The following is a 14,310-nucleotide window of genomic DNA, read 5'->3' as shown; positions in this document are numbered from 1 at the left end:
TTATTCCAATTCCTTATTTTATATGCTTCGCACTTTGTTTCTTATCACCCCACTTCTTGGCTATTCGTTAAACTGATTTGTGGGTGTGGTGAGGGGTGTATTTATAGGCATTTTAAGGTTTGGGAAACTTTGCCCCTCCTGGTAGGAATGTATATCCCATACGTCACTAGCTCATGGACTCTTGTTAATATGAAAGAAATGAATTTATCAGGTAAGTTCTTACATAAATTATGTTTTTGCGGGTAACCCTAATGTTAATTCTCCCTCCGCACAGGGTGGTTTGTTTCCCCTGTAGATGGCGGGTCATTTCCCCTTCAATATCTTGATGGCGCTGGTTCGCCTGCAGGATCCGGAGGTTTCTGCACGGTTGTTGTGTTGCCCGATTTTATCCTGGTGTCCAGACTTCGGGTGGGTCTATTCAGTTACCTCCGGGGGTGAATATTCCTCCATGTTGCACCTTTCGTTATCGGATTGCGCCGCTGCACGTTCTACTCTGTCTTTACAACTTATTGGGGGATCCTCTACTCTATCAGTCGGGGACTGTGTCATCGAATGGTGTTTCGAGCTAGACTTTTTGGGATGTTGATCATCTCCTGTCGGTCGCTTATGTCCTTTCCCAGAGTTTTTTTTTGGTGGCTGCCTTCTTTTCTTTCATCCGGTTAGGATACTTTTTTATTTGACTGTTCTCTCGGGAATTTCTATGATGGTCTTGCCTTCTGTTACTTCCTTGGAAGTTGTTCCCGGACTGTTGGGTCGGGAATTTGTGTGCACTTTGTTGTGTTGTCAGTGATGTCCAGCGGGACCTTTGTGTGTTTTTTGTTTTCACAAACTACTCTATACATCTACATCCGGGCCTTCGGGTCCGCATAACGGGAGAGATTGAGCATGCCACTCTCTCCCGGGCTGGGTCGGTGGCTTCCACCGCGTCACTTTGGTTCTCCTTTCAGGGGGCGGGGCCTTCTCCGCTAGGGCGTTTTTTGGGCCTTGGTCTTCTTGCTACCGTTTGGGTGGTTTTAGACTCCTAAGGTCTCTGGACCTCGTTTTCGTTCCGCTTTTAATGGATCCTCTTCGTGGATCAGCAGTGGAACGCTTGTCGGTATGCGAGTCATAGCGGGATCATGCCTGCATTCTCTGTGATCCGGCAGCGGTGCTGTGGGGTGGCTAACCTGTGACTGGCCATGTGGGGGCCTAGTTCGGCTTCTTTTAGCTGGAACCCGGATTTATTGGGGGTTGCCTTGTTCGTTTCGGTTCTGGGTTTTTCCAGAATTTTCTCCACCCTCTTAGGGTCGGGCACCGATGTGGGACCCTAGTTTCTGGATGCTGCAGAGTTTTTGCTCTGTGTCTTGGGTTCTATCGCCTTGATCTGTTTTGTTTGTTTTTTTTTTCCGCTGACCTCTAAGGTTTTGCTAGATCTCCCATTTTTCAGGATCCTTTCTCGGGTGCGGAGTGTCTGACCGGAATTTTGGTTGAGGTCCTTTTCTTCAGGTCTCTTTGTGGACCTGGGATTGGGCTGGGGTTCCGAGTGGTGTTGGTATAGTTCAGTCTATTCTTGTCCTGGTTTCTTTCCCGCTGGCGTTCGGGTTGTGTCTGGAAGGGGTTCTTCCTTTTTTTTTTTCTCCTTGGAGTGTTGTGTCCCCTCCTTATGGCTGCTCGGGGCCTTTGTGTTCTAGACTTCCTTTGGGGGTCCGTTGTTCTGGTGCTCTAACCTTGCACCAGCATCCTGTGTAGGGCCTTAGTAAAGTCACTTTGTCTGCAGATCTTCTCCACCGGTATCTGCTATGGGGCCACGAGATTGCTACTTAGGGTAGTCTCTGCTCCTTTAGGAGCTGGCTCGTTTTGGGTTTGTGTTGACCCCTGTGTTGAGTTTGTGTCCGGGGGAGGGGACAAGGTTTCCCCTTTTTTTTTTTTTTTTTTTTTTTTCCTCTCTCACTCTAGGGGTGTGTTCCTTTTGTCCCTGCTTCAGAGATGAAGATGCCCTTGGGAATGGACCTCTGGGTTTGGTGTTTCTCTGATGGTGGGACTCTGCCCGTGTTTCTGGTTGCACTCTTTCGAGTTGGCTGGTGGGGTTTCCTCCCTCTCGTTCAAGAGGGGGGTGGGACTCTGTCCCTGGACTTTTCACTGTTGTTGACATGTTGTGGGGCGGTCCTCGTTGCGGCGGTTCTGCGGTTGTGAAGGACGTCCCTGTTTATCTCAGGATCCTAAGCTGTGGTTCTGGTCATCTTTGTGGTTCTGGTCATCTTTTTTGACTTTCAGCTGTCTGTTTTTTTTGTATACAGTGGGTCCCTGTTGACGTGCTCTCGGGTGGGGGGGGTTTTGGATCTCTGATTTTTTTTTTCCCTCCACGGAGCGGTGTTTTGTCTAGGAAGTTTTTGCTGGTTCAGTTTCTTTCATTTAATTAGCAAGAGTCCATGAGCTAGTGACTTATGGGATATACATTCCTACCAGGAGGGGCAAAGTTTCCCAAACCTCAAAATGCCTACAAATACACCCCTCACCACACCCACAAATCAGATTTACAAACTTTGCCTCCTATGGAGGTGGTGAAGTAAGTTTTTGCTAGATTCTACGTTGATATGCGCTCCGCAGCAGGTTGGAGCCCGGTTTTCCTCTCAACGTGCAGTGAATGTCAGAGGGATGTGAGGAGAGTATTGCCTGTTTGAATTCAATGATCTGCTACGGGGTCTATTTCATAGGTTCTCTGTTATCGGTCGTAGAGATTCATCTCTTACCTCCCTTTTCAGGACACTCATCTACATGTAGTAGAAAGCCAAACCAGTACTGAAACGAAAATCAGCAGAGGTAATGATATATATATATATATATATATATCATTACCTCTGCTGATTTTCGTTTCAGTACTGGTTTGGCTTTCTACTACATGTAGATGAGTGTCCTGGGGTAAGTAAGTCTTATTTTCTGTGACACTCTAAGCTATGGTTGGGCACTTTTTTAATAAAGTTCTAAATATATGTATTCAAACATTTATTTGCCTTGACTCAGGATGTTCAACATTCCTTATTTTCAGACAGTCAGTTTCATATTTGGGATAATGCACTTGAATCAATTATTTTTCTTACCTTTTAAAAAATTTGACTTTTTACCCTGTGGGCTGTTAGGCTCGCGGGGGCTGAAAATGCTTCATTTTATTGCGTCATTCTTGGCACGGACTTTTTTGGCGCAAAAAATCTTGGTACTTGCTCAGTCTTTACATTTAGCAGAATCTCATACGAATTGACTTGTGTTGTTTCTTCAAGATCATGGTTGGAGGATCAATTCACTAAAAAGTTCATTGATTCCTCAGACAAGGGTAACCTTTCTGGGTTTCCAGATAGATTCAGTGTCCATGACTCTGTCTTTGACAGACAAGAGACGTCTAAAATTGATTTCAGCTTGTCGAAACCTTCAGTCACAATCATTCCCTTCGGTAGCCTTATGCATGGAAATTCTAGGTCTTATGACTGCTGCATCGGACGCGATCCCCTTTGCTCGTTTTCACATGCGACCTCTTCAGCTCTGTATGCTGAATCAATGGTGCAGGGATTACACAAAGATATCTCAATTAATATCTTTGCCGATTGTACGACACTCTCTAACGTGGTGGACAGATCACCATCGTTTAATTCAGGGGGCTTCTTTTGTTCTTCCAACCTGGACTGTAATTTCAACAGATGCAAGTCTTACAGGTTGGGGAGCTGTGTGGGGATCTCTGACGGCACAAGGAGTTTGGGAATCTCAGGAGGTGAGATTACCGATCAATATTTTGGAACTCCGTGCAATTTTCAGAGCTCTTCAGTCTTGGCCTCTTCTAAAGAGAGAATCGTTCATTTGTTTTCAGACAGACAATGTCACAACTGTGGCATACATCAATCATCAAGGAGGGACTCACAGTCCTCTGGCTATGAAAGAAGTATCTCAAATTCTGGTTTGGGCGGAATCCAGCTCCTGTCTAATCTCTGCGGTTCATATCCCAGGTATAGACAATTGGGAAGCGGATTATCTCAGTCGCCAAACGTTGCATCCGGGCGAATGGTCTCTTCACCCAGAGTTATTTCTTCAGATTGTTCAAATGTGGGAGCTTCCAGAAATAGATCTGATGGCGTCTCATCTAAACAAGAAACTTCCCAGGTATCTGTCCAGATCCCGGGATCCTCAGGCGGAAGCAGTGGATGCATTATCACTTCCTTGGAAGTATCATCCTGCCTATATCTTTCCGCCTCTAGTTCTTCTTCCAAGAGTAATCTCCAAGATTCTGAAGGAATGCTCGTTTGTTCTGCTGGTAGCTCCGGCATGGCCTCACAGGTTTTGGTATGCGGATCTTGTCCGGATGGCCTCTTGCCATCCGTGGACTCTTCCGTTAAGACCAGACCTTCTGTTGCAAGGTCCTTTTTTCCATCAGGATCTCAAATCCTTAAATTTAAAGGTATGGAGATTGAAAGCTTGATTCTTAGTCAAAGAGGTTTCTCTGACTCTGTGATTAATACTATGTTACAGGCTCGTAAATCTGTATCTAGAGAGATATATTACAGAGTCTGGAAGACTTATATTTCTTGGTGTCTTTCTCATCATTTTTCTTGGCATTCTTTTAGAATTCCGAGAATTTTACAGTTTCTTCAGGATGGTTTAGATAAAGGTTTGTCCGCAAGTTCTTTGAAAGGACAAATCTCTGCTCTTTCTGTTCTTTTTCACAGAAAGATTGCTAATCTTCCTGATATTCATTGTTTTGTTCAAGCTTTGGTTCGTATAAAACCTGTCATTAAGTCAATTTCTCCTCCTTGGAGTTTGAATTTGGTTCTGGGGGCTCTTCAAGCTCCTCCTTTTGAACCCATGCATTCATTGGACATTAAATTACTTTCTTGGAAAGTTTTGTTTCTTTTGGCGATCTCTTCTGCCAGAAGAGTCTCTGAATTATCTGCTCTTTCTTGCGAGTCTCCTTTTCTGATTTTTCATCAGGATAAGGCGGTGTTGCGAACTTCTTTTGAATTTTTACCTAAGGTTGTGAATTCCAACAACATTAGTAGAGAAATTGTGGTTCCCTCATTATGTCCTAATCCTAAGAATTCTAAGGAGAAATCGTTGCATTCTTTGGATGTTGTTAGAGCTTTGAAATATTATGTTGAAGCTACTAAGTCTTTCCGAAAGACTTCTAGTCTATTTGTTATCTTTTCCGGTTCTAGAAAAGGCCAGAAAGCTTCTGCCATTTCTTTGGCATCTTGGTTGAAATCTTTAATTCATCATGCCTATGTCGGGTAAAACTCCGCCTCAAAGGATTACAGCTCATTCTACTAGGTCAGTTTCTACTTCCTGGGCGTTTAGGAATGAAGCTTCGGTTGATCAGATTTGCAAAGCAGCAACTTGGTCCTCTTTGCATACTTTTACTAAATTCTACCATTTTGATGTATTTTCTTCTTCTGAAGCAGTTTTTGGTAGAAAAGTACTTCAGGCAGCGGTTTCAGTTTGAATCTTCTGTTTATGTTTTTCATTAAACTTTATTTTGGGTGTGGATTATTTTCAGCAGGAATTGGCTGTCTTTATTTTATCCCTCCCTCTCTAGTGACTCTTGCGTGGAAAGATCCACATCTTGGGTAGTCATTATCCCATACGTCACTAGCTCATGGACTCTTGCTAATTACATGAAAGAAAACATAATTTATGTAAGAACTTACCTGATAAATTCATTTCTTTCATATTAGCAAGACTCCATGAGGCCCGCCCGCCTTTGTGGTGGTTATGATTTTTTTGTATAAAGCACAATTATTCCAATTCCTTATTTTATATGCTTTCGCACTTTTTTCTTATCACCCCACTTCTTGGCTATTCGTTAAACTGATTTGTGGGTGTGGTGAGGGGTGTATTTGTAGGCATTTTGAGGTTTGGGAAACTTTGCCCCTCCTGGTAGGAATGTATATCCCATACGTCACTAGCTCATGGACTCTTGCTAATATGAAAGAAATGAATTTATCAGGTAAGTTCTTACATAAATTATGTTTTCTCTTTTGTTCCCTACAGCTGAGGTGCTGGACAAGTTTCCCCCCCCCCCCCCCCTTTATCTGTGTCTGCACTATTGCTATTTAGTCGTCTGTGCGGTTTCCTAGATACTTTTTTTTTTTTTTTTTTTTGGTTCTCTTTTGGTCTCCGACTGGTCGTGTTTGACGACTGATGCCCTTTTTTCTGGCATTTCGGGAGGCTTTCTGGAGTCTCCCGAGCTAGTCTACTGTCTTTTGGAAGACATGGTGCTGGTTCAGTTTTTCCTCTACCTTGCTTCTTCCTTTGGGGAGTTGTTGGTCAGGGTTCCCTTAGGGGGCGTGTGTATGGGATCGGCCGTTGGGCGATAGTGCGTTCCGAGTCCTGTTGGCTCAGTGATGTTGCATGTGGTTTTTACCCAGGCTTGGGACTGTCGTTTGTCCTTGGGGCCCTTCTTTTATTTATGTTTTTGCTTCCTGCTTTTGGATGCAGCGGGACCTTTTTTTATTTTATTTCTGGGGTGTGGTTCAGTCCTGGTGCCCTTAGTTTGGGCCTCCTCTTAACCTCCCCGTTCTTGACATTCAGTGTCCCCTTTGCTTGGGTATAATTTTCCAACAAGTAATGAATGCGGCTGTGGACTCTTTCCCATTAGGAAGAAAAACCTATATTATGCTTACCAGATAATTTCATTCTCTTCCGTGGGAAAGAGTCCACAGCCCCCCGCACGTTTTTGGAGGCGTTTTTCGTGTATAGTCTTCTGGCACCCTTTCACCTTGATATTTCTTCTACTGATCCTTGTTCCTCGGCAGAATGACTGGGGGATAGGGGATGTGGGAGGAGTATTTAAGCCTTTGGCTGGTGTGTCTTTGCCTCCTCCTGGTGGCCAGGTTCTTAATTCCCACAAGTGATGAATGCGGCTGTGGACTCTTTATCACGGAGGAAAATGAAATTATTAGGTAAGCATAATTTATTACCCATTCCCCAGTTTTGCATAACCAACACAGTTATATTTAATACATGTTTTACTTCCGTGATTACCTTGTTTCTAAGCCCCTGCAGACTGCCCCTTATCTCAGTTCTTTTGAAAGACTTTCATTTTACCCAATCAGTACTGACTTTTAAATAACTCCAAGGGATTGAGCACAATGTTATCTATATGACACACATGAACTAAGTGTCAAACTGTCAAAATACAGAGGCGACCTTCAAGGGCTTGTTGGCATATGAGCCTACCTAGGTTTTAGCTTTCCACAAAGAATACCAAGAGAACAAAGCAAATTGATGATATAAGTAAATTGAAAGTTGTTAAACTTTCATGATTACAATAGGGCATGCAATTTAAAATTTTGGCTAGACTGTCCCTTTAATGGTCTGTTAAACACAATATGAAATTATGTGGTGTATTTTGATGTAGGCATTCTAGGCCTGTGCATAGGCAGAAGGATTTGGGGGCAGCAAATGTTGATAGATCATTCTGTGGTACAATCCTTCCCACTTCTGTGCACTCCAAAAGTTTTTGTTTGAATGATTAATTTTATTAAACATCCATGATTCCTGGTTGTCTAGTAAGGGTGCATGGCTTTGACGGAGTACTGCAGCTGGGGGCAGAAGGTATCTTCCTTTATATGGTAAGGGAGAACTGATCATTCTGTTACCATATGAAGGCAGATCTGATACAGGCAGCACTACTGTATGCATCAGTGTGCTGGTGAGAGGGACGTAATGAGGCAGGTGGGTGACCCATCACGGGAGAGGGGGTCCCTACACGACAGCTAAATATGATCTCAGGAGAGGAAGGGATGGGTCCCTACACTACAGAAAATGGTCAGATGGATACATACATATAAAAATAGGTTTGATCACATGGGGGGGCTCTGTACACTATAGGGAAAAAAACATAAAGACCCCCCCCCCGACTACATAATATCTGTGTATTATATATTTTTATTTTACATTTTATGTTCCTTTTTTAAAGGGACATTAAACCCACATTTTTCTTTCATTATTCAGATAAAGAATACAATTTTAAACAACATTCCAATTTACCTCTTATCTAATTTGCTTCATTGTTTTGATATCCTTTGTTGAAGAAATAGCAATACACATGGGTGAGCCAATATATACTTTTAAGCAAAAGATATCAAGAGAATGAAGCAAATTATAGATAATAGAAGTAAAATTTGTTTGTTTTTTAATTGTATGCTCTTTCTAAATCATGAAAGAGAAAAATTGGGTTTCATGTACCTTTTTTAAGCATCCTCTCTGTATGGAGCAGACACACACACATTACAGACATATTTTACAACAAAAGTAGCCACGATACGTTTGCTGCAGTGCTGTTTTATAGGGGGTTGTATATTGAGTCTAAAGGGACACTGAACACAAATATTTTCTTTTGTGATTCAGAGCATGAAATTTTAAGCAACTTTCTAATTTATTCATATTATCAAATTTTCTTCATTCTCTTGGTATCTTTATTTGAAATGAAAGAATGTAAGTTTAGATGCCGGCCCATTTTTGGTGAACAACCTGGGTTGTTCTTGCTGATTGGTGGATAAATTCATCCACCAATAAAAAAGTGCTATCCAGAGTTCTGAATCAATAAAAAAAAAAGCTTTGATGCCTTTTTCAAATAAAGATAGCAAGAGAACAAAGAAATTTTGATAATAGGAGTAAATTAGAAAGTTGCTTAAAATGGCATGCTCTATCTGAATCACAGAAGAAAAAAATTGGGTTCAGAGTCCCTTTTTAATATCACTTTTAAAATGTAATACACATTTTAAAGTGAATGAAATATATTTCAGATTTTTTCCTCTCCCTGTACAACTCATATTTTCTTTCTTTGCACTGTCTTTGACCTCTTCTTCTAACTTGTTTCCCAGGAACGTGATTCACGCCAGCGATTCACTGGAGGTAGCTGAGCGGGAGATCAGTTTGTGGTTTCACAGCGGCGAGCTGGTCACTTGGGACACCAATGACCACAATGACTTGTACCAAGTTTGATGCTAAACTTCGGTTCCTCTGCACATCTAGATACGCACAACTACATCAGATCCTACTGAGGAGCCCAGAAAAAAAATAGTTAATCTACAGGAAGAAGCAATATTAAAGGGACATTTAATTAAAATATTCTATATTTCATGTATATGAAAAATGTTAACTTGAAAGCTGTTTGTTGTGAATTAACTGGCAGCGTACAAGAGTTCTCTGGAATAGGTCACTGGTTTATAAGGAAAACTCCTACATCTCTGTTGGTGGATAGTGACACTCTCTACAAGCATGTTTTCCCTGCGTATAGAAGCATGTTTTTTTGCAAGTACAAATGAGTAATACTTTTTAAAATGTCATCTTTTTAGATAAAGCAAATGGGGGGGAAAAAATGCCTTTGACGTACATAAAATTGCAATACACATAAATGCATTAACATTTTTGAAAAGTCATCTCTTTCCTATATACATCTATTAATAAAAGTGCTGCTAGTTATCACTGCTTCAGTGACAGACTGTATTGGGTACAGAGCATATGTAAATATGTACAATGCTCCTGAATTCAAACATAGTTCCTGCTCTGTTTTCGTTTGCATTATCACTGATAAATACATACTACGTCCGGCTCACTGAGTAGGTACATATGCTCTGTGCATAGTAAATGCTAGCACTGAAACAGTCATACAAATGATTTTTGCTGAAGTGTAATGAAATTTTTTTATTCTTTTTAGCATTGAAGTGTTTACATTTTTGGTTTGTCATCTTTAGACCCTTCCCATCATAATATATTCGGTTTCATTAACCACCCTTGGAGTTGTGTTATCATTGTCTAGTTTAGTTCTCGTGGGGGGGGGATATATATATATATATATATATAAATTTATTTTGAGGTGTTTGATAAAATAGGTACAGACAATCGGTACATTAAAATTCTCAAACTTGTCATACAACAAAGTATGTTTAAGTCTTAAAATACTATATCCTGCATAATAGGAAAGCGATATACATGCCACAAAATACAATATTTTGTGCGGGGAAAAAAAGTAATATGCCTCAAGATACCCTGCTTTGAACAATAAAGAAAATAAATAGTTGCTACAGAACAAAAAAAATATACCAGGAAATATACATGTCTCAAAATTTAATGGTATGTACGAAAGTGTGAGCAAACAATACAGCGCCTCTTTTTTTTTTTTAATTTTAACTTCTTTATACAATAAATATAGGTTTATATCCCCTTTAAATATGGTTAAATAACTAGTGGGATGTTGTCCTTAAAAAGTAATCAAGGTGTTGGAGGGACTGTGGACAGCTGGGTTCTGACATTCACATATGGTGGTCATGTCCAAAGATGGCTCACTTATGGAGGGAAATATTTTCACTGCTTTCAGACTTAGGCATACCTCTCCCTATGACGCCAACTTTGGCCCTTCATATAGGACTTCAGGACCTTCTGAAGCCCCAACAAATGCTGGGGGTCACAATCCTGACAGCAGCTAAGGTATGTATTGCTAGGTCCTGGAAACAATTGGTGGCTCCAAGTTTAGGCCAGGTCACCCAACTCACCGACTACCTAGCCTCTATGGAAAGGGGCTTTTTTAATGGCATCGACTGTTTAGACAAATATTGGACAATTTGGAGTAAATGGTTTCTTAGACCTCCCTAGATATCTCAGACTTGCTTCTAGTCATCTAAACTCAGCGGCCACCCGGCTTTCTTTGTTGTGATATCCCTTCCCCTTTCCTTCCCTGGACTTCTCTTCCCATACCTCCCTCCCCCTTTTTTTTTTTTTTTTTTCCCCCTTTCCTCCCTATCCTCTGTTTTCTTACCTTCTTCTGCTTCTCTTCATTAGCTTATTTCTCTTGTCTCTGGATACTGAAGAGAGAGATATCTCCTCTTAGTTCTCTAAGTATGGAATCCAGTTGGGGTAATTCCCCTTACTGGTTTCCCCTGATCGATACAATTTACTTGATTGCTTTGTTCTATCCCCCCATTGGGTGGATCTAAACATCCGGTAGCACCCATGGGGATCTGTTAAAATTTTTACTACTGTTAAAATTGTTTCAAACTACTTCGTCTTTGACTACTAATAACCAAAATAATTCAAAATAATGAGGAAACCATGTATCATTTAATTCTTTATTGGTGTTATACTTCCTCAATAAAAACATTTTTGAAAAAAAAAGTAAGCAAGGACCCCCAAAATATTACCCTTGACTTAAAGTGAAGGTAAAGTTACCTTGATATCTATCTCAAATATTAATCTTAGATGATCAAAATTAATGACTTTCATTCATGATTTATTTTAAAAATTATTGGGGGAAAAAGTAATCGCTGTTTTAACTCACCGTTTTCAACTCTGCAAAATCAACCTGTGTGGTGGTGGTTTTTTGTTTTTTTTTTTGCTCTTGATCACGTTTTTCTATCAGCCACTTAAAATTCTGGCCGTTAGGCGGCTGTCACTCCACGTCATCTGCCGACTTGATATGTGCATGCGCTACTCTTTATTTCTTCATTTCTGAGTACATGCTCACTCCCGTTTCACGCATGTGTGCTCCTTTTTAGATCTGGATTCCCATATTACGAGAGAGAGTTCTTACGGCCACCTCTAATACAGACAACACAGTTATTTAGAAGCTGCAGCGTTCCAAAGTGTGTACTAATTGTATGGTTCCGTCTGATGTCTGGGTGTGATTTTGGTTTATCTGCTTTTATGGAATCCATGTGGTGAGTTGAGGATTCTGTGAACAACTCACCCCTTATATGACAGTGTTATGGGGAATATTGATTATAAAGCGTTTGTCTGCACAATTTGTCCAATTGGCAAATCGCGATTGACGCATGCACTGTTTCACTGAGCCTCGTGAATGCGCTTTAGACAGACGTATACGTCAGACAAGGAAAGCAGGAAATAGTAGTTGGGAGAAGTCAGGCATCATAACGGTGGGAGTTTTATATATTAATAAAAAAAAGCTATAAAAAAAAATGATTTAAAAGAAACAACTTAGCAATTAACTTATGTTAGCAGTACATAATGCAATTATGTCTTGAAACGGAAGACTTTACCTTCACTTTAAAGGGAAAATCATGTGAAATAGAACAGATAGGGTCACATATATATTTTCTGAACAAGTTAAGAAAATTATATTATAGACATAAAAAAAATAATAATGGTTCTAAACAACCTGTAGGAGGATGTCTAATAGATCTGGAACTCTAAACACTGTAACGTGAATATATTCTTAGCTCCTATAGCTACTTTTACTGCAAGTCAACTACCTCTTGGCACAATAGGGCAAGACATTTTCTCCTGCATCCGCTTGCTTCAAAGGATTGGCAACCCTCGCCCAGACCCACATCATCCTTAATGAACTAGTTCCTTTTCTTTGTCATTATATAAAAATAGTAGCAACCATGTCCTGTTTATACCAACGGGTGCAGGTCATCTGGCGCACGCTCTTTTTCCATCACAGAGCTCTCCCCATATATGGGAACTTCACCCACATTCACTGAACTCCACCCCTTTCCTGATGTAAATGTAAGATTGCTCTGAAAACATTTTACACTATTCGATGTGCTGCTTTGCTGCAACTGAATGTTTAGCTGTGTTTTGTCTGCAGCCTGGTTTATACAAACACATTTGCAAAGGTCAAGTTCATATTGCATAACACAAAGACGTAGAATTCTCATATTTTTATAACATTTGCCATAGATTTTTCTTTTTCTTTGCAAAAGTAAGTCTACAGTCTATATTCAATACTACACTAATGGAAGTATTAGAGACTAATTACAAAAACTGTACATGTTGTTTTAATTAGTATTTTATACAATAAATGAGAGGCTTTCTTCCAAACCATATTAGTGAATAGAAAGGAACTTAAAATTGCAAATACAGGTTTACTGCTCACAATAATATTTTAAAGGGGTGTTAAAGTGCCTGACCTGGCTACATACTGCAGTGTTATTGTTTAGAGCAGTACATTAAAAAAACACAATTTCAGCTAGCCCTAATCAGCTGTAATTAAAAATCTAATTTAATATTAGATTTTTATATTTAAAATCCCTTTTATAAGTTATAAAGTAGACAATTTCTGTGTGTGATAAAATTTATACAGTGGTCAAGAACCGAAAATTACATTTATTTTTATACCTTCCCTTCAGCAGTGAATGTACACTATAAGAAACTTTATAAAGGTATGTTGTCTGCTTTACTACCCTATAAATAAGCTTGTGTATATAGTCATGTGCGCAGTCCATGCATTTTAACCTTTTAAAGCCGTTATGCCGTTCCATTCCGTCATAATTAGACTGGGCTTTAAAGCCGTTATGACGGAATGGAACGTCATAACTAACGGCTGTCCTGAAGCCTTCTGTGCTTCAGGGATTTAATCGCGGTCTGGAGGGCGTTCCTAGGATTGTAGGGACGCCCCCCAGATGCGATCCAATAATTGAAATCTCGCGATCGTATGCACGATCGCGTAGTTTCAATTTGTCTACATCGGAACAGTTGTTCCGATGTAGGCACTTTAACCCTGTCACGAAAGGGTTAAACCTACCAGCCATAGCTGCAGCAAGATTCTGGACTTTAAATATAGACACATTCCTTCTTTTACATAGCAGGTCTTTCTTCTGTATTAAAGGGACAGTAAAAATCAAACAAACCTTTTCTGATTCAGATAGAGCGCTAGTTTTCAAACCTCCCTAACAGGCCATATTTTCAGGATATCTGAACTAGAGCACAGGTGAAATAATCTGCTGATTAGTAAACCTGGTTGTTAACCTGCTCTCACCCAAGTTAATCCTGAAAATGTGACCAGTTGGGGGAGGCCTGAGGACCGGTTTGAAAACAAGTGAGAGAAAGCATACAATTTAAAAAAAAACTTTCCAATTGACATCCTTTATCCATTTGTGTGCTGTCTTTTTATATACTCACTTTATAATGCACCAGCTACTACTGAGCATGTGCAAGATTTCGCAATTTATGTCTGCAATTGGATGATGGCTGTCACATGGGCAGGGAAATTGAGGCAATTTTTTAAATTATGCAATTCTATTGTATTTAATGGTTCTTTAAATTATGTTAAAACATTTCTTTTAGGTGCAGACCTTTAGCAGTGTAGAGACTATGGGGCCTATCTATCAAGCTCTGAAAGGAGTTTGACGGTCCGTGTTTCTGGCGAGTCTTCCGACTCGCCAGAAACAGCAGTTATGAAGCAGCGGTCACAAAGACCGCTGCTCCATAACCCTGTCCGCCTGCTCTGAGTAGGCGGACAGGAATCGCCAGAAATCAACCCGATCGGGTTGATTGACACCCCCCTGCTGGCGGCCGATTGGCCGTGAGTCAGCAGGGGCGGCGTTGCAC

At 40.5% G+C, this 14,310-nt stretch overlaps 1 protein-coding gene across 1 annotated transcript in view; it reads left to right on the top strand.

Moving 5' to 3' along the window:
* The window catches only part of NME4 (NME/NM23 nucleoside diphosphate kinase 4), a 42,973-nt gene extending 33,218 nt beyond the window's left edge, over positions 1-9,755 (top strand). The window contains exon 4 of the mRNA XM_053695296.1: positions 8,844-9,755. Within this exon, the coding sequence (XP_053551271.1) occupies positions 8,844-8,964 (121 nt within the window). The 3' untranslated portion in view covers positions 8,965-9,755. The remainder of the gene's footprint in view (positions 1-8,843) is intronic.
* The last annotated feature ends 4,555 nt before the right edge of the window (positions 9,756-14,310 follow it).

This window comes from Bombina bombina, chromosome 11 (genome assembly GCF_027579735.1).
Source record: "Bombina bombina isolate aBomBom1 chromosome 11, aBomBom1.pri, whole genome shotgun sequence".
In the NCBI taxonomy this organism is placed as follows: Eukaryota; Metazoa; Chordata; class Amphibia; order Anura; family Bombinatoridae; genus Bombina; species Bombina bombina.
This window is presented reverse-complemented; position numbering and strand designations above follow the sequence as displayed.